At 40.4% G+C, this 19,726-nt stretch overlaps 1 protein-coding gene across 7 annotated transcripts in view; it reads right to left on the bottom strand.

Moving 5' to 3' along the window:
* EOGT (EGF domain specific O-linked N-acetylglucosamine transferase) overlaps positions 1-19,726 on the bottom strand; it is a 116,534-nt gene that overhangs the window by 87,271 nt on the left and 9,537 nt on the right. Inside the window, exons 10-21 of one of the 7 annotated variants that reach the window (XM_067002917.1) lie at positions 18,970-19,062; positions 18,040-18,111; positions 17,428-17,514; positions 16,211-16,279; positions 15,041-15,102; positions 13,254-13,373; positions 12,264-12,366; positions 11,778-11,903; positions 8,611-8,664; positions 7,710-8,107; positions 6,096-6,393; positions 792-4,010 (exon numbers count right to left, since the gene is read on the bottom strand). In XM_067002917.1, the coding sequence (XP_066859018.1) occupies positions 8,644-8,664; positions 11,778-11,903; positions 12,264-12,366; positions 13,254-13,373; positions 15,041-15,102; positions 16,211-16,279; positions 17,428-17,514; positions 18,040-18,111; positions 18,970-19,062 (753 nt within the window). In that variant the 3' untranslated portion in view covers positions 792-4,010; positions 6,096-6,393; positions 7,710-8,107; positions 8,611-8,643. Of the gene's footprint in view, positions 1-791; positions 4,011-6,095; positions 6,394-7,709; positions 8,108-8,610; positions 8,665-8,690; positions 11,904-12,263; positions 12,367-13,253; positions 13,374-15,040; positions 15,103-16,210; positions 16,280-17,427; positions 17,515-18,039; positions 18,112-18,969; positions 19,063-19,726 lie in introns of those variants that run through there. The other 6 variants (XM_067002918.1, XM_067002919.1, XM_048073162.2 and 3 more) reach the window with 6 other exon arrangements.

Below are 19,726 nucleotides of genomic sequence, written 5' to 3'. Positions count from 1 at the left end.
AAAAAAAATACAGCAAGGATTTCTATTTAAAAAACAATTACATAAAGCTCCATTGGAATGGCCACATACATCCACAAACCAGCCCTTCTCATCTCCTGTGATGCATTTAGGTTATGAAAGGATTTTGTTTCACAGGAAAGAATTTGAGACATAAGGAATGCAGGACAATTTTAAATTAAACAGAATGGCTATGGCAACATCTGCAATAGATTGGTTCCCTGAAACACAATAGAGGAGATAACAGTTGTCTTATCTATGGTTTGGTAAATAATTTCTCCTACCTCAAGGGTCATTACATCTTCTGCTCTTTCTGTCATTTGTGATTCCTCTGAGGGGCTAAGGAATAAAGCCTCCACAGGTGCTTAGGGTGGAGGTGAAGGGCTCTAAATAACAGCTCTAAATAACAGTCCTCGGTGTAGCCATGCAAGACAAGAAACCTCATTCCTGTCCCAGCTCTCCTGCATCAGACACCAACTTCCAGCCCTGAAAAATGCAGCATCACCCTACATCAGATTTAGTTGGAAGTCAGCAACAGGAGAATTAGGGGAAAGTTTTTCTGCTTTCCTACATCCCCCAAAGCTCCCCAGTCCCCTACAGAGAGAAATGAGGAGCTTGTAGGGGAGAGGGAAAAAGAAAGAAAAAAAAAAAAAGCCCCAAAGCACAGGGGCCCAAACTGGTGAAACAGCAGAAAACCCCTCCTCTCTTGTCCTTAAGTTTGGACTCATTGGGTGGGGATAACAGCAGCCAAAATCCAATCGCCATCGCTCGGGTAACACGTGCGCATCACTCACCAGGCTGCTGCCAAACACTTGCTCTGGGAAAGCTCTGGGCTGCCCTGGGAGCAGCGCTCCTTGGCTCTACGGCACGCTGATGTTAAAAGAAACCCATAGGTCCGCAGCTGGAGGCTGTTTCTCTATTACTGGGGAAAAAAAAAAAGGAAAAAAAAAAAAAGATTTAAGAAGAGGGTCACCTTAGCTTAAGAGAAGGAGGAACAGCAAGATTTAGTGTACAAAGGTATTGAAACTAAAAGCCACGGAGAAGGCGAGGGGTACTTCGATTAGGCACAGCTAGACATGCAAGTGATGCACAGAAATCTCCTGGGAAAAAGTCAGGACAGAAGTGACAGCTGGTCTGAAGAAACAGCATTCCAAGATCCAAACCCCCGTCAGAAAAGCCCAACAGTATGGCCAATAAAGAAGTTCAATAAAAATGGGCAGGCAGAAAAAGGACACAAAATACATAAATACGTGCTTATTCAATAAAGAAATGGAACGGCAAAATTGAGCAAACAAGGCTGCCTGGTGATGGGAGACAGCCTGATTTATTTGCCTTGCTGAAACCCGGGAGCGTGGAAAACACAGCGGGGAAACCGTGTTGTCTCGGTAGGAATTATTCAGCAGAGGAGGGTTAGGTCATGGCGAGAGCACTTGAAAGAGCCCCTGGGAGACAAGTCTCCGAAGGAAGGAAAAAAATCACAGACAGCACCTAATGGATGTAGATGGACCAGGAGTGTTGTGCTATTCGCTTGAGGGTAGGCAGACAAAAAGTTGTTTGGGTTTTTGTTTTATTAAATCTACGAAGAGTTAATAATAAAGCAGTAGTGACTTTAATTACCTGCCTGCAGCTGATTACTGCCCTGCCGCAGTGACGAGCTGTCTCTTAGCAACTCACAGCCAGCTTTTGGAAAGGCTCCGACCAGGGACAGAGGCTCCATCTCCAAGGGACAAAAGTTTAGTGGTAAACCTTTTGGTTTTAGGGGCCAAGGACATTGCAGTGATGCAGTTTACCTTCCATAGGAAGGGATCACACTAAAAAATGTGGGAATAGGGATAGGAATCAAGTAGTCTTGTCAATGAAAATAGTCAAATCTTGGATTTGTCATTGGGGATACACAGGCATTTCTGGCAGAAGAGAGGTGTGGAATTATAAACCAGCCGTGACTTTTTTCATTGCAGAAAATGTTGATTATTTTAAGAGCTAGTTGAAAGTTACACACATCATGGTGAGCAATATGTTTCTGTAGAGGAAAACTGCATCTCTCTGCAAGCTGATCTGCAAAAGAATAAGGGAAACTCACCTACGAATTGTATGGTCTTTAGAAAGATCCTGGCAAAGGTCTGTGGATGACCTGAAGTATCCAGGAGAGAGAGATTAAGTACTGCCACAGCTCGAGAACTGGTAAGGAGATGGGCATAACCAGTTAATTTTCAAGAGGATCAAAGGCCTGCATCACTACTGATGCTTAATGATTTAATGAGCTAGAAAAGCACATAAACAATAAGCGTCAAATACCAGAGAAAAGCCAGAAAAACTCCAGAGGGTCAGGCAACTTCATGACCAGACACACAGAATTAAAAACAAAGAAACGCTGATGCAGCCCTACTCTTGTGTATACATAAGTACTTTACTTCATTGGAAACCACTTCCAACAATAACTAGTAGTGACAAAGAATAAATGAGATGGAGTTGCCTGCAAGAGCTCTGCTAAAACTTTCCTCCGTGACGTGCTGGCTGGAAGAGCAGCTAACAGGAGAAGCGTCACTGTGGGAGATGACACCAGCCCCACCTCTGATGCAGTCTGAGCACCACTGAAGCCCCTGGATAGGTGAGCTGTGGATTTCAGCAGGGCTGGGGCTTCACTCAGCGTACCCACGGCCAGCCCCATTTGTCATCTCAGACCCGCAGCAAAGGCGAAGTGCTGCACAAAAAAAGAAGTGGTCCAGGTCTGGTTAAGTGGAGACAAGTAGGAGAATTACTAGAGATACATATGCAACTGCCTTCAGAGGGAGAAAGCCAAAAAGGTTTTAACAGGAATTTTAAGAAGGGACGGACAGATAAGCTGGAGGACAGCAAAGCTGCAAGGAACAGGCTGTACTTTCATCAACCTGCTCTCCAACAGGTTTTCACCCACAGATGGATTTGGACAAGGATCTGCAGCTGCATGCTTTTTGTCCCTCTTCTTTTAGATGCCCCTAGACAAAATTTGGTAAGAAAATCACTCTTCTTGCATTCAGGAGAAACCTTGCTGTACAGCAATGCTCTCGTGCAGCAATACCTGTATCCTTGTGAAAGCTGCTTTAACAAACTGCTCTATTAAAATACCTGCCGGCAGAAGAGTATCGGCTGTGTAAATATGATATTGGAGAGTTGTTAGAAAGTAAATACAAGAGCAAGTAAACATTGTTTTATCAGGAGGGGACTAGACACAGAAAGCTCTAGAAATCAGCGAAATTGTTTAAGGTTTGCAAAATGTCAGGCAGAAATTTTTAGCTGAGTACTGTCAGTGGGACATGAGATGTCCTCAGCTAAGTCCCTTCTGGGGAGATCGAGCTTCTGCCACGGACAGGGCTTGCATTTCAGCTCTTGCTTCCGAAGTGACAACAGCATCCTCAATTGATGTCATTGCATGAAGCTAATATTAAATGCTTTCAAATCTGATCAATAAAACACAATTTACGTTAAATGACCTGAGAGCTGTCAATTTTTATTTATTTTTTTAATCCTCATCTTACTCAAGAGCTCCTGACTCAAAAGGAAAACATTATGGTTATTAAGTAATGATTGATTTATTACATACCATTCAGAAGTGTTTTCTTTGAAGCATGCATTAAGAAGCTTAATATTCCCAAATTTTTTTTCTTTGGGTTGAATGTTAAAAACACCAAGTAGTTAAAAACCAAGAGAGTTTTGCAACCAAGGGCAATTGGAGGAGGATTGGAGTATGTGTTCCTCTTAATTACTTAGCTTTTTAAAAAAATAAAAATAAAGAAATGTTTTAATATTCTGTATTGAAATAATCACAGTTTTCTTTCATTATGGAAAGTAGTGCCGAGAACAAGCAGGACGCTGCTGCACTCCCCGCGCCCTGTGGCAGCCCTGCCTTACCGATGTTACGCACAAGAGGGATGGCACGCGTGGCATCGATTCAAATGGATCACTCGCAGGAATTCGAATCCAGGCATCGCTCAGACTTCAAAGTGCGCAGATGCATTCTTCAGCTGCAGTTTTCCCTGTTGAGATTTAACCAGCTTCGTGATTAGGTTTAACACGGGAAATACTCGGTGTTCCACGTGTGCCTCCACCAAGTCAAACCCCTGCATTTCACCCACATGGATTCGGCCGCCGCTGCAGGACAGGGAGCACTGGGACTCCAAGGTCCCAGCAGGAATGGGGTTTCCATCCACCAGCTCGTACTGAGAGCAGGCTGCCTCACCCCCCCACCCTACCTGCAGGGCCACCACTCCACTTCACTTTGTTATTTAGTAAAGTTCCTGGACTTCAACCCACGCTCATCATCACTTCAGCATGTACTTGAGTGCTTTGCTGGAGTACTTAAGTCCTGGCTGCCCAATTACTTTCACTATAAACCCTCTGCTCCTCACCGAGAGGGCAAAGGAGGTGAGCACCCTGCCCGCTGCCTGCAGGAGAACTCCTGGCACAGATGCAAGCAATCTGGTAATCTTCAGTGACTGGGGAGGAGGGAGCTTTGTAAAGGAGAATCCAGGCTGCCCAAATAATGAAGTAAGGGCTAGCAAAGAACATGTATGTAGAAGGGAGACTGAAAGTTTAGACTATGTTAGACCACAATAAATATATGATAAGAAACACTGAATACTTTACTAAGTATTTGTACTTAGTAATAAAATATTTTTAAAATATATAAAAAATAAAGTAAAAATATTTACTTATTTACTAAGATGTTTAGCAAAAAAACATTTTACATTTTTCATCCCCCATTGGGTCCCACAGGGGAGCTGAGGCCTCGGCTGGTCAATGAGTTTTGTGTTTGTTTTTTTTCCCCCCCCCATCCCCATTTCCATCTGGACTGAGGCATCTTTATTTAACAGCACCCACCCTGTGTTTGAGGTTCGGATCTCTTTACACCGGAGACAAGCTTGCTTATTTTTCTGACACCGCTAAAGTTCTTGCAGTCATAACAAACTAAGAACAGCCAGTCAGCCTGACAAAGATGAAGCGATAGGTAGGAGGCATATTTCATTACACTATCAAGGCTTTGGCGTGGTAATTGGTGAAGAAACAATCCAGAGCTGTCAGCTCAATACACACGCCTTTTCACTGACTGACGTGCTGAGTCCTTGATGGGGTAATGAATGATGTCCAACCGCAATCACCGCCGCTCATGCATCCTCCTGTCTGGTGTCCTGGCAAAGCCCCGAGCAGGACGAGCATCAAGCAACCCCCACCGCCCCTCAGCCGCCCTCCTGCACACCTAAGGGCCAGGGAGGGTTCCCACCCCCAAGACATAACCACCAGGAGAATTATAATTATCTGCAGGATGCAAACATCAAATGCCAATTTTTATTTTGCTGAGCTGTTGAAAGCTGTGGGCCAGGCTGCAGGCAGAGAAATCAGCTCCACCAGCTTTGACCAGAGACAAGTGGCAATGCAGGGCATCTCATCCCTGCCCCAGGCAGCCCAGGTCAGCTCAAAAGGTTTTCAGAGCTGCAAAGAGAAGTCAATCAATTCCATTTTAAGTGACTGACCGCGGGATAAGTTTGGTAACAGGGTAAACTGTAACTCTCACTTTTTTTTTTTGGTAAAATCCAAAGTCCTCAGAGTAACTGTTGTTGGTGTTTGTTTTTTTTTATAAGATAAAAACTCCAACCCACTTCTCTTTTTTTTGTTTGTTTTTTCTGAGTGTCAGTGGTCTGCACTTTCAATGACACCAGATGTGTATGTGCATGTGAACATACCCACAGATATACACTTGTGAACTAAATGGGAGAAGTAATTAGGTTGTGGAAGGCACATGACATCGCATGACCAGGTAATACCATTGCTTAAATGAAACTCAAGACTTTGCAGCAGAACAGGAACTGTGTCAACTGCTAAAAAGTGACAGTTTGGAACAAAGTGTTCTTTTACAAGAAAATGAGAAATATAATTTTGCTACAAAAGATCAACTGAAAATTATTTTTTTCCAACACCAACTAAGTTGCTTAAAGAAAACTTGCAAAAAATATTCTGATATTACAGCATCCGAGTATCCTACACTAAAACCTAAAATCTCCCTAGATTAATTTTTCCAGGCATTTCCTTCCACAAACAGGAAGAGGGAAAAACAAAATCCTCACCTGCAGGAGCAATTGCTTTATTGTCCTCCTCTGTGAGCTGACTCCTTGCATTTGAAATTAGATTCCCTTAGAAGAGCCAAGACAACATTTGAAAGGGCTCTAGTGCCACCTACTGCACTCTGCTAAAATACGTAGTAAATACTTTTCTGCCATAACTGGAAGTCAGATGTCCAGTCCAAGGCAAGACTTTTACAGTTGACAAAGATCACCAGGAAGAGGAGCAGGCACCTCAGTTAATGTTGTAATCTCACAGCGTTGTACTGAGTGCACGTGTGCACTTCTGAAAAGCCTAGAAGACCTAAAAATAAAAAACGCTTGAGTTAGACACAATGTACAGCTGGGTTATTGACCATGAACACACTGCCAGAAAAGCAGATTTCAAGTTCTGAACTGATGATATTGAGCAGTGTCCTGGTTTCAGCTAGGACAGAGTTAATTTTCCTCCTAGTAGCTGGTAGGGTGCTATGCTTTGGATTAGGATGAGGAGTGTTGATAACACACTGATGTTTTAACTGTTGCAGAGCAGCGCTTACACTAGGCCAAGGACTTTTCAGCTTCTCGCTCTGTCCCAGGACAGCTGACCCAAACTGGCCAAAGGGGTATTCCACCCCCTATGGCATCATGCTGAACAATATATAGGGGTGGCTAGCCAGGGTGGTGGGCCGGCTGCTCAGGGACGGGATGGGCATCGGTCAGCGGGTGGTGAGCAATTGCATTGTGCATCACTTGTTTCATACACCTTAGTAGTAGTAGTACTATTATCATTATTATTTCTGTCTTAATAAACTGTCTATCTTGACCCACAGGTTTCGTTTTCCCGTTTCTCTCCCCCATCCCAGACAGGGAAGGAGGAGGGTGAGTGGAGGGCTGTGTGGTGCTTAGCTGCCGGCCGGGTTAAGCCACAACAAGCAGCTAATAAAATAAACCTGAACTCTAAGGGATGGTATAGCAAACCCTTAGACTATTGATTTCTCACTCACTACTCAGAGTTTTATGCACTATATCCTCCTTCAAATACTTGTATAGTAGTATGGGCCAAAAGCAGATCTGATTAAAAAAAAAAAAAAACAAGAAATTAATGCCATGTTGTAATTTACACTTATTCAACCGATTTCAAGTATTTTTATTTTCAATTAGTGTCTTTTTTTTTTTGCTGCTTCTATTCTTCCTTTATTGGCCATTGAAAGTTAGCAAGAGGAAGTTAAAACAGAATCAAGTACAAATAGATGGAAAAATACACACTTCTCTTTATTTTGTTGTCAAAAGGTAACAGTAACAACAGAAATAGTTAAAGTATTATAAAAATATTTTATCTTTTTAAGAAAGCAACCTATAAAATACGTATTTGAGAACATGCTGTCAGCTCTGTAAAGCTGTGGCAATACACCACATAGGCAACCTCCACTTCCCTTTCCAACTCTTCCCTCCAGCTCAACTTTGTCACCCCCCAGTTTCCAGCCTGGCCATTCTCCCCAAATCGCCACCTGGTCAGGGGATGCTGCTCCCCTCCTCTCCTGCTTCAGACCTGGGGGAGTTCAGGACCTTTCCTTTCCCCAACCCCTGTCCCTCCCTCCTGTACCTCCTTGGAGTTTATGACAGTAACACTTTTGCTACCTTCATTCTGGACTCTGTTCTGATGGAGTTTCCGCACACTTCCCTTGAGTTGTGTGTCTCTGAAGTGATGGGCTCAGTCATTTCCTTCCAGCTCTAGTTTCTTCTAGAAAGGCCACTGCAACCTGTCTGCCTGCTTCAAGGTGCTGCCACACCAGAGGACCAACTCAGTCATCCCTTACACCACAGTCTTTATCTACAGGAAAAAAAAACGAGTCTCTGGCAAACAGTTTAAACTCCATCTTTTGCTAAGCCTGCTGACTCTGGCTGAAGTTACAGGGAGCCCACACACAAGCTGATAAAAGCCATCTGTAGACAGGAGCAGCTCCCATTCAGAGCAGATCCGCAGCTCCAGTAGCTGCAGGCTTCGAGCCCTCATACCCAGAGTCTGAGATGAAGAACTGAAACACAAGAAGGATGATGAGAAATCATGTAGGAATATGTGAAGACCCAAACTATTTTGGCTGTTTCAGGGCCCAAAGCTAGAAGAGCATTTAGAACCAGTTATTTTGTTTCAGACCAAAAAAAAAAAAAACATCCGTAAGAAATGCATGTTCAGAGGAGCAGAAGTAAAAGCTCATCTTCAATGCAAACACAGCCAATTGAAACAATTCTTCAATATTGGAATCCAAGAAATTTGTCCCTTCATATTTCACCATTTTAGGTAGATAAAAAGCTCTCAAGAATATTTCCTTTAATTTCTCTCCTGCTTAAAAAAAAAAAATCAGATAATCTAAACCCTCAGTTTTCTCACGAATCGTATAGCCAGTAAGATTAACAGCAAAAATTGTTTCATTATTTCATTTGTTTTAAGAATGTATTGCCTTAATATTTACACATGTATTCTTAAGATTAATGATCCTGATTTACCACCTCCCCCTCCCACATCATTTCTCACACTTACCCGACTTCCACAGAACTTCACAAAGAAAAAGTTTTAATTACATCTTGAAGATATCTGAAGCAAAAAGGAAAGACACCACATGCGTCCATAAGTTAATTTTTATTTCAAAACCAGCTCTCAGTTTACACCGTACATGAAACACAGGCAATCTTGGTAGTATTCAGGATTGGCAGCATTCATTAAGTGCCAAAGCTAAATTCATCATGCTGGTGCCAACGTGCCAGTTAAAAACAGACTCTACACATCAGTGAACTACAGACAAAAAAAAAGTAGGAAAGAACAAAATTCCTGCAGTCTGTTAGGAAAATATAATCCAAAACTATACCTTGCCTAAAGAACAAGTGGCTCAAAGTCGCCCAGATTCCCTCCAATTCCAATTTGCTGGCAGAGCGAGATGGCCCAGAACCTCTTTAAGAAAGTCACCCATGCCACATCTTTGCTGTTGTCCAAGTTTTCTCAGGATTTATCAGCAAAATCCCATCCATCCAATAAAAGCTTTCTTCTGCCAAGATAATTTTGTGACTATTCGTAAAGCTAGTCAACAAGAATAGTATTTTCATCCCAGTAATACTAAGCCATGAAGGCTAAAGAATATGTTGGCCATCGACTGTTGACATTACACTCAAATTTGCTGGAACAGGTGAACATTATCAGGATATTTTGCCTTTGGTTTAAGTCCCCACAGCCCCTCCTGCACACATTCAGGCATATGGTTGGCCACTTGCTTTAGTGAGTCCTAGCATAGCATGAAAGCGAAGCTCCTCATTAGCTGCTTCTGTAAAGATGCAAACACATTTGTACTCACACACTGGCTTCAATAGCATCATCTGCAGCACAGGAAGTTAAACATACACAAACGCATTCCACAAAACAATCGTAAACCCCCTGGCAACAAACCCATCAGCGCAAATACAACAGCGTGATCTATCTGCAAATGATTCCCATATAAATAATTGAGTATCAGTTCAGACCTCAGAACATCATGTTGTCATGGCAGGAAGAGACAGCGACATGACTCTATGCAACTAACAACATCTAAAAACACTTGCCTCCAAAATCTGACAAACTATGACCAAAAGTTTTTATACTTTATTAAAAAGCTTTTATTAGAAAAGTTATCAAATACATCTGTGCACAATTCTTACTTAATGTCTTTATTTTGAATTATTGCATTTTTTTCTCTCCTCAGACATTTTACTGACTTAAGTTTTATACATTTATTTCTTTAAAAATCCTAAAAAGATTAAAAATACACAAATACAGGAAATTGTATTTCTCAAAGGCTTTTCCCCCCATATCAAGAAGTGCAATTTTGCTTCCAATGTTCTTTAATGTAAAAGTTTTATCCATCAGTAACACAATACACTAAAAATTGCACCAAACACCTCAACATACCTTGGGTATCAGCTGTATCTAGCTTTTCCTATGCACTGCTTAAGGTCATGAGAGATCTATATGAAAATTAGGCTTACCGTAACTCATTTTTACCAGTATAGGCAGGTCAGTAAACGTACCTACACTCTGTGAAATTGCCTATGACTGTTAGGGAACAGCGGTCAATAATATCTACAATTATACCAGTGGAGTGTTTACATTTACTGTAACTGTCTTGCTTTTGCATACAAACGTATGCCTTGCTTCAAGCCACTGAGACTATATGATTATACTGCAAGTCTATCATGGGAATACAGTCTCAAAGAAAATCCATAGTGTAATGAAATTTTTATTTTTTAATTTTAATTTTTTTTTAAAAAAAATCACACTGAAAATGATTCTTCCACACATCCTTCTGGCCCCACTTAAGAATACAAAACTACTACTTCATCCCCCAGCCTGCCTTCCCCCCCCCAGTACTACTGCAGGAATTTTATAAAGAACTCAACTTTGGCTTAATATTTCCTTCACTGAAAACAGTGAACTATGCTACTGACTGGGGAAGGATTTTCCAAAGTTTTCTAGACTGACTCTTCAACTTTTTTTTTTTTTAGAAAAAGAAAAATATTAATAGATCCAGATTTTAGCAATTCCAAAAACAAAGTTCCTCATGATTTCATTTCCTTCCAGCTGCAGCTGAAATACACCCCATATCTTATCATTTGTCATTAAAAAAAATCCATTCCCATTAGCATCCTCAAAAAGATGAGGTTTTATTCCAATTTGCTCAGGTTTTCCCTTGCAGAAGTGCTGTTTTATGTGAAATGTAGGAAATATCCAGATTACCTGAAATTTGTAAGTATTGACTTAGCAAAAGATTTATTTGCTTTGAGAGAGAAGATTGACTAAACCTACTGAGCAGATCTGTTCTATTTTAGCATTTAAAACATGAGGGAGAAGTCAAAGTTTATATTCAAATGCAAGAACATCAGAAACACTGCTCTCTACCTTGAAAACGTTTCTGAACTTGAAATAGCTGTCTGCAGTTTCTGTTGTATTAAACGACAAAAATTAAAGTTTCCTTAACCACCTAATTCTTACAACCACTATTTTTCAAAAGGAAGCTCTTCTAACCTAGAAACAATAAATGGCCAAGCACAGCAATGACAAACAGTGACAGAAAGGAGCTAACCAGACATCCTAGAACTACTGTGTCACGTAACTTGACTCTAAATGACATACTGGGCAGTGCCTTACAGTAAGATGACAATTCCTATTCAGATATTTACTTACAGATATAGGACTACATAAAAGCATCCAGCTTCTTTAGAAGAGGAACTCTGACAGGCCTATTTCATTCCCACAGAGGCTACAATGAGAAACTAATCTGTAACACTTTTCATCCGCTAGCATTTCCTTACCTATTAATAGGCATACATTTTTAACAAAATTAGCATCTAACCTCTCCCAAAAAAACTCTTAAATGAAATGGATGGACATATCTTTGTATAAAGACAACAAGTATTTCACAATCTGGAATGTAAAAATATGGGGGGGGGAACCAAAAATATTCTGATAATTTTTATATTCAGAAAATCCACAGAATTAAAAAGAGACAGATGACAAAGGTAAGGTATGGTGCCCTGAAGTGGTCTGACAAATTAATGAGTTACTTCCCTCGTAGAGGTTTACTTTTTTCACACCAGCATTTTGCTTTATGTTGTTACAATATTTTATGGAGCATTATTTAAAAAATAGTATTTCAGTCTAATTTAGAATTCATCATGCTTTACCCTAAATGGCCACTTGGAATGCTGTGAAACATGATTTGCAGCCAGAAGCACCAAGTACATGAATTCTTCCACATCAAAAGAGTAGTTTGTAAATTTTGGATGTTCTCCCAGTGTTGGGTGGTGCCCCTAGAAAAATAAAATAAATAAAATAAGGCCTTTTAGACAGAAAAAGATTCCATACATCTTCTATTCAAAAAAAAAAGAAAAAAAGCACTGTCTGCTCTGAGACAAAAGAGTCAAAGTAACTGCAAAACACCATGCAATGGATGGCTTGGATTAATGGTTAACTAACTCAATTTTTCTTCTTACCCCAGCCATTAATATCAAATGATTTCTTAATCACAACACGGAATTTAATTTAGTCTAAAGAATGAAAATTGTATTTCAAATTTCAGAGCACAGATGGGTAAAAATAAGCTAGCCTTTAAACTCCTAAAGTTACAGTAGAAAGAACATCCCCACCCTTCCACTGCTAGCCACCATTACCTGATCTTGAGGGAATACTTTATTTCTTTTTCGCCAAGTGATGTAATGAATGCCTCTCAGCCTTGCCAGATCCAGGTAACAACGTTCATCTTCACAGTTGTATCTAGGGACAGGCAGAAGATCATATTTACCTACAGATCGTGCAGAAGTTGACTAGGGTGAAACAGAAAAAGAACTTCAAAGTCCAAACATTTGCTGTCCAGTTCCAAGGCAACAAAACCACAGACAAATTCTGCTTCACTAGAAAGAAGAACAAAGGCTACCTACCTGTGTTTAAGATGTGGTCAAGGAGGCAATCTGAGACATCTGTGTATCAGACATGTCCCTGCCCAGCTGTACCGACTCTTGGGCATGTAAAAAGCAGCCTTCCCTATTGCAGGGCTTTTAAGCAGAATTTCCCCAGGCTGAGAAATTCAGTGCTCTTTGGACAAGCATGTTGCATTTCATTTAGTTCTATAGAACGCCAACTACGCCAGCTTCATAACAAAAATATGTTTAAAACAAAACTACTGGAGAAATTTAGATAGGATGGGATGACACTCAGCTGAGCCTGGCTAACAAGTGGTGTTCATGTCCCAAGTATGGAAAGGAGCACACAACCTTCAGAGCGATCTTTAACAGCCTAGACATGCATCTTACATCATCAGACAAATCACCAAAATGCTATTATATCTCAGACCCACCTGGCAGAACCTGACCAGGGAGGCTTTAAGAAGGTTTTCCCCCAAGCAATTGTCGACCAGGCTGCATTTTATTTATACTATGGCACCTTACGAAGATGAGCCTGTATGATAGTTACTCCATATTTTTATAATGAAAGCTTCCTTACTTTCTATTCCCAGAAGAGACTGCCAAAAATGAAATCTAGAGGACAATGCAAGAGAAACGTTCATAGTCAAATACTGGCAGTGGAGAGTACGTCATTAACACACATAAACAGATGTTAGCAGTTGTGTATATAACAGGGGGAAGAGAGAAAAATAGACTTACAGTTCGAAAACAACAGCCCAATCTGGTAGAAAGAGCAAATGGGTAAGTCCGGCTCCGTGCATCCCAATGAATATATCAGAGTTATGCGTGATTCTCAATTGCTCTGAAAATTCAAGTTCCCTGCAGACAACACAACAAAAACAGTGATCTGGCATGCCTACCCATCTCAGCAAGAATTTGTTACATGTAGAAAGCGCAAAATTAACTTAAGGGAATACTGAAAGAGAGAATTGATTTTTCAAGGAACAATACTAAGAATCACAAATGCTTCAGCAAGCAATAACTCAGCATGGAATTAGGAGAAATGCAGACAGGTTTCAAAAACTTCACATTAACGACAGCAATAAAATCAAACTTTTGGAACAGACTAAGTTAAAGTTCATGTAAGTTTGGAAGTATTTTTTAATTTGCTTTAAATAACGTCAAAAAATATTGCATCATCTTTCAAAAAAAAGACAAAGGACCTAAACTGTTTTTAATGGACTAAGCGGACTGTAAAAGTGTACAACTCCATCTCAAAGATGCAGATATCCAAGCCAAACTTATACATAGGGCATCAAGCAGAAGTAAGGAGGCTTGGGTTTATTCATTTATTCATTTTCAGCTCCTGTCTGGAACTCACTTCTCTCCCACCCTTTGAATGTAACCTCTAAACACAGTATTCTCTCTAAATAACCAGGTGTTCCCTGAGGACACAAATTAAAAACGGACAAAAGATACTTAACTGTAAGGCAGACAATTGAAAAGGGAAATCACAACAGGCTTCATTTGCATACTAACAGTTCATACATTTAAAAGGAAGAGAGCAACTTCCTCTCTGACCATTTTGAGGACAATAGAAACAAACTGGCTTAAACTGCAACAAGAAAATGTGTACTGCTTAAAGTGCTATAAGGGCAAACATCAAGGGAACCCTTTAACTATGACTGGAGTGATGAAGCAGGGTAGCTTTGGAAATCTGCTAGTGAATGGTACTACGGTTTAGACAAGCACAGGAATTGTGGAAGCATCTCTTGGTTATGCTTTCAAAGAATATGTTGGTCTAGATATTGTCTCAAGGGCATCCTTCTACATTATTAGCCTGCTCAAATGCTGTTGCTGACAGAGGAAATGAGCCACTTCTGACTTCCTCTTTCTGTCTCTGCTTGGGTCAAAGCACTGATCTCGCACTGCTGATTCAGTTCCTCACCGTTTCCGCATGCTCCATGACAACACCGTTGACTACATGCGAGCTGCTGCCATCTGGCACAGGAATACACCACTTGGGAACAACTTCTTCAAACCATTTCTTCCTGGCACAGTGCCTAGCACATCTGGGCACCACAAACTGACCTCGTGGTGTCTTCGGGGCCACCAGAGCAGCAAAGAATTTAGTAATGAATGATAACTCAGCTTAAAAGTCATATAAAATAAGATGCTAGCATCCTACACAAGAAATCCCTATTGACCAACAGTTGCCGAAGAGCATTAGCAAACACATAAGGGTGGTGGTAACACAGCTGTTTTGGGGAGAGAGGAAGAAACAGAAAAAATGATTTCAAAACTAGCTCATTCCAGTTTTAACCTGAGCTTACTAACTCTAGCTATTCATTCTTAGTATTGCATCATAGGATAGGAGTGCTTAACTTGCTCACCCACCACTCCCTCAGGAACATTCATCCTTTCTTGCCAGGTCTTGGATAATGCAAAGGTTAGACATTGGAGCATGTATACCTTTGCTTGAAAACAGCTTTCACCACCCACCAACAGCATGTAACCACACTAGGTTTCTCTATCAACATACATACTTGTATTTGTAGTCTACCACTTTGACCTCCAACGTTGATACTGTTTTCAAAGCATTCACAAGCTAAGGAGGGGGAAAGAAAAAAAAAAAAGGACAGTGATTTGGTATTCTGCTTCAATTAATTCTTTCCCTGCATTCCTGACTGTTTCATACCTCCACCTCCTCACCAATGAATTACAATTAGGAAGACAGAATGTACTGTCACTGTCACATAAAGGAGATGTTCCCCTGCTTTTGTACATTTCCATCTAGGACACCTACATTACTCCTGGAAGAGCAGCCACTGCAGAGGGGACTTGGATCTGCTGAACTCTCCCAGAGACTATGGTTGACTTCTGTGTGCTCCAGGGCCCAATTCCCAAACCACACAGACTAGTAGCAGTTTTGCTGGGAATGGCAGGAAGATGTGACACTTTGGGTTGGATTTCCAAAACATATTTCCAAAATATTAACTTCTCTCTTTTGTGTTATGCGCTTATTATCAGAAAATACACTGCATATAGCAGCGTAGGCAGGCACTGTAGACAGTCTAGCAGATAATGCACAAGTCTAGTGATCTGAGCCCTGGCTTGCCACCGAACTATTGCACCAAACAAGCCTGTTTCTCCCTTAAATAAGTTGGGCATAATAATGCCAATTCATTTTTCTCAGGTACTAACAGATAGGAATGAAGAGAGAAAACTGATATCATTTTATCACCAGAGAAGCTTCACCATAAGTTCACGAAGCTGTATGATTCAAAAAAAGTGATTCAATATGAAAATTCATTGAGTTTTGAATGCATACTCTCAGATACAACTGCTTATGTATTTTGATGTGCAAGCATACAAAGCGTTTTGTTAGAGCCTTCAACATTTGGAATGTTAGAAACAAAAGAATTATCTGAGAGCAAAATCATTTAATTTTGTTAGAAACTGTGCAGCATCTGTTTGATAAGAGGAAATACTTTTAATATTACATCTGTAGATTTCCATTGAAAAAGAGCAGCAAGGTTCAGTATCTGGTGTACAGAAACTGGATACAAGACACTAGAAGAAATTATTAACACTGAAAGTATTTGTCCAAGATTTGTTAGTGGACAGATGTCTTGGCTGTGCCTGAAAAAAAAAAATCAATTCAATGAGCAAAATTGACTTTGATTAATTTGTTTTAAAAATAAAAAGGACCGCACCTCATTCTGGTTTAATATTTTCCGGTAATCTGTACTGCGCGCAAGTATTGTGACTCGAATTTTCCCATCCTAAAAAGAAAGAAGCAGCAGTGTTAGCTATGAGGCAGACCTCACTTAAAAAAAACACACAACTTCCATATTTACTTTTGGCAGTTATTTGAGCAACTGAGTATGTTCTCTCCTCATGTAGTAGATGATGTAACCACCTCAAAATTCACATTGTATTTTCCAACAGATTAAAAATGTCAAAAACTGCATGAAAGTCTGACTATGAACAAAAAATAGAACATTTTATTTTATTCAGTACAAAAGAGCCTTTGTATTACAGATCATACAGAAGTTTTGAAAGCGGGAAAGCAGTTTTCAGGAGTGTTTGTGCACAAGATCCGTGGAAAAAATAATTTACTTCTATAACAGTTCCTCCTTTTACCTCTTTAAATTAAATTGGACTCATGGGAGTAAATGTTCCAAGTGAAATAAAGAGATTTAACTGCATGACTCCCATTAGTGTCAGCAGGAGAATCGTAACTAAATGCCTGTGCAGTGCTTTGAATATGTGCCCCTCAGCAATAATATGTAGACTACCCTCTAGCAAATACTTCAAGAAGCCCAGGACTGCTGTATCCATCAATGCAGCCACTGCAACAATTTGTTGTACACACTGGTAGTTTTCACAGAGAAGCTCAGGGCCAGACAGATGGTACCAGGGAGGAACTGTAGGACCAGACTCAATCATTTTCTCCTCTGACTGGAGCTCAGCAATAGCTACGAGGACTGATAAAGAGCACGTCTGCAGAGAACGAGCTTGCTGCATTGCTTTGTGGGATCCCCTCTGCTGGACCTGAAGGTAGGATTTCATCAGCATGCTCCAGAAGAGATCATGTACCACTGCCTTGCTTAACTGGGAAGAACACAAAGTCCTAAGTTCAGAAAAAGGAGACAGGGAGGAGACCCTAGAGTTGGAAGGAAGATGTTCTAAAGTCTGTCCTATGGAAGGAGGACATGAAGGCAGCTGCCACAGACATACACAAATGTTTGCTGAAGTTCTTTATAGAACAGACTGACTTATTGGAAAATGCCAAGAATCACAGGAAAGGACAAAGTGCATTACGTGCTCCTATTCCACACTAGGATAGCTCCATGCCAACTAGCTGATTCTATTTCTCTAGTAAGAGCTGTCAGCTCCATATTACAGTTTTATCACTCATTTATCATACCTTGGGTCCTTCTTGGGTGATATTTAATCTGTGTAACACATGCTGAGAAAATGCTCTAAATAGGCCTGTTCCATGACAGCCAGAGATCTGAAATTAAGAAAGCAATTGTTACTACAAAAAGTTATCTTTCTCACAAAAATCTCTTTGGGATCAGTCTTTTGCCATCCTTGTGGAACAAAAGCCTAGTATCAGGCACTGCACTAAGCACATCACTATTTGCTGCAACGCAAGTGGCACTTTCATTTAAAATATACACGTCTCTCTCACTGTTATACCCTAAACACATGAGCTAATGCCTCTAGGAAAGTCTGTCAGCATACAAGCTCTTGTGCTCTGCAAAAACACCAGTAAGTTCACAGTGCCCTCCTGTTAAGAAGTTATAATACACATCTCATAAACCGTGAGATAGAGGATTGCACCTAACTACTTACTATCAACTCGCTAAAGTAAGTTTTAAAATCTTAATACTGAGGGAAGATCATCGTTTGGAGTTAGAGACCTTCAATGCAGTACATTTCATGATAACTCAGCCAGATATTTGAGAGATTCATTAACTCAGACTTTATAGTGTCATATACAAATCCAGTTAACACTAAGATAAAAAGGACTCACCAATGGTGTGTTATAAAACAAGCCATACCGCATCCGAGGCAGTAATGAGAAGACTGCTTCTTTAAAGCATACCTGCAAAGGAAGATCACAAGAAGTTACACTGCACTGCTACCTTCCGCTGGCACATCCCATACTCATTCAATGGGATCACTGCTTATAATGAGCTAGCAATTACGTGCTCCTGTCAAGAACATCCTCACTTCCTTGACTGTGCAAATGAATAGAACAAAGGCAATCCTGATCCCAAAGGAGATCTCAGCTCAGATGCTACAGAGACAAGTGTGGGAAGAGGTTTTAAAACAAACAAAGCAAAGACACACCAAAAATACAGAACAAACGTGAACTAAACAGAAGAAAACTGGGTAAGGTTAAGACTGGGTTTAAAAGATTTAAGAGACTGAAATGAGCTCTGAATGAATTCATATGTTTTTGGTGAGAGAAAAATGTATTACTAGTTTTTCTGTGCGTGTTTGTTTTATGGGATTTATTTTTAATTTTTGTTGTTGATTCAGGTTACTTTGTGTTTGGTTTTTTTTTTTTGTTTGTTTTGTTTTTTGATAAGTAGCAGGTACACTAACAGTTGCATGGGAAGGTATATACCTCAACAGGAATCAGAAAACTTAGAAAGACAGTAAAATTTAAGAACCCTTAGCTGCAGTAGTGGGTGCTGTGGAAGTGAAACTAATACATAAATATCACTTCTCAGAAGACAGAGAAGTTAGGTCTATCTATGTAAAGTGCAGACATGCCTCAGAATTAGGTTACAACTCTGTCTCATTGGCAAGGTAACACACTCAAATTACACAAATAAACACACATATAAAGTATTCACTCTCTCCTCTGAAACACCTATATCCAGGAGCAGCGTTAGAAGCAGTCATATTTACTATGTAGTCACCACGAATTAAAACAAAACGTAAAATGCCATACCCTTTTAGAGTCAAAGGTTTTCAGGTGTATTATTTCATAGTCAGTAAATGCTTTCCATGTCTCACTGAACAGGTCACCATAGCCATACGAGCTCTATGATGGGAAGGAAGAACAGAAGCATAACAATTACATAAATGCATACAACTCCCTTCATGACTTACAAGTTCTATATACAGGTTTAAACACACACTTAATAGCACATCATCACCACCGTAGGACCTAAGACAGCCTAGGATGGAAAGCAGACATTACTGCTGTGTTTACAATGGCAGTTAACCCAAATTGTCTGGCAGGTAGTTGATTTTTATTACAACAGTTCTATAAATCAGCAATCTAGACAAAATCTTCAGCAGCAGATTAGAATCTGTGAGTTAGGAGCAAGAATACCTACTGCCTATCCCAGAGGCAACAGAACACAGATTAAATGTAAGCAACAGAAATGGAGGGAGGGCACAAACCCGACTCCTGAGACTAAAAAACCACCTGTTTGGGATCGTCACTTGCATGTTGCACGTGTATCTTAAACTGAAGGCAATGATGTGATTTAGTGGAAGAAGCAACCAGTAAACTATGCTTTGCATTAGTTTGACAAGCTGCCAAGAAGTTTCTCTACAGAGCACTATAAAACTTCCCTTTAGCAACAGTGCTCTGCAGAACTTTTTAAGAACCAGCTACTCCCTATGAGATTGGCCCTTCAGTCCTAGAACTGGGGGCTTTCAGATCTGCAATACTTCCTAAACATCTGAGGGCTAAGTCT

This window comes from Anser cygnoides, chromosome 10 (assembly GCF_040182565.1).
Source record: "Anser cygnoides isolate HZ-2024a breed goose chromosome 10, Taihu_goose_T2T_genome, whole genome shotgun sequence".
Lineage (NCBI taxonomy): Eukaryota > Metazoa > Chordata > Aves > Anseriformes > Anatidae > Anser > Anser cygnoides.
Note: the sequence above shows the minus strand (reverse complement) of the source record. Positions and strands in the feature narration are given on the sequence as shown.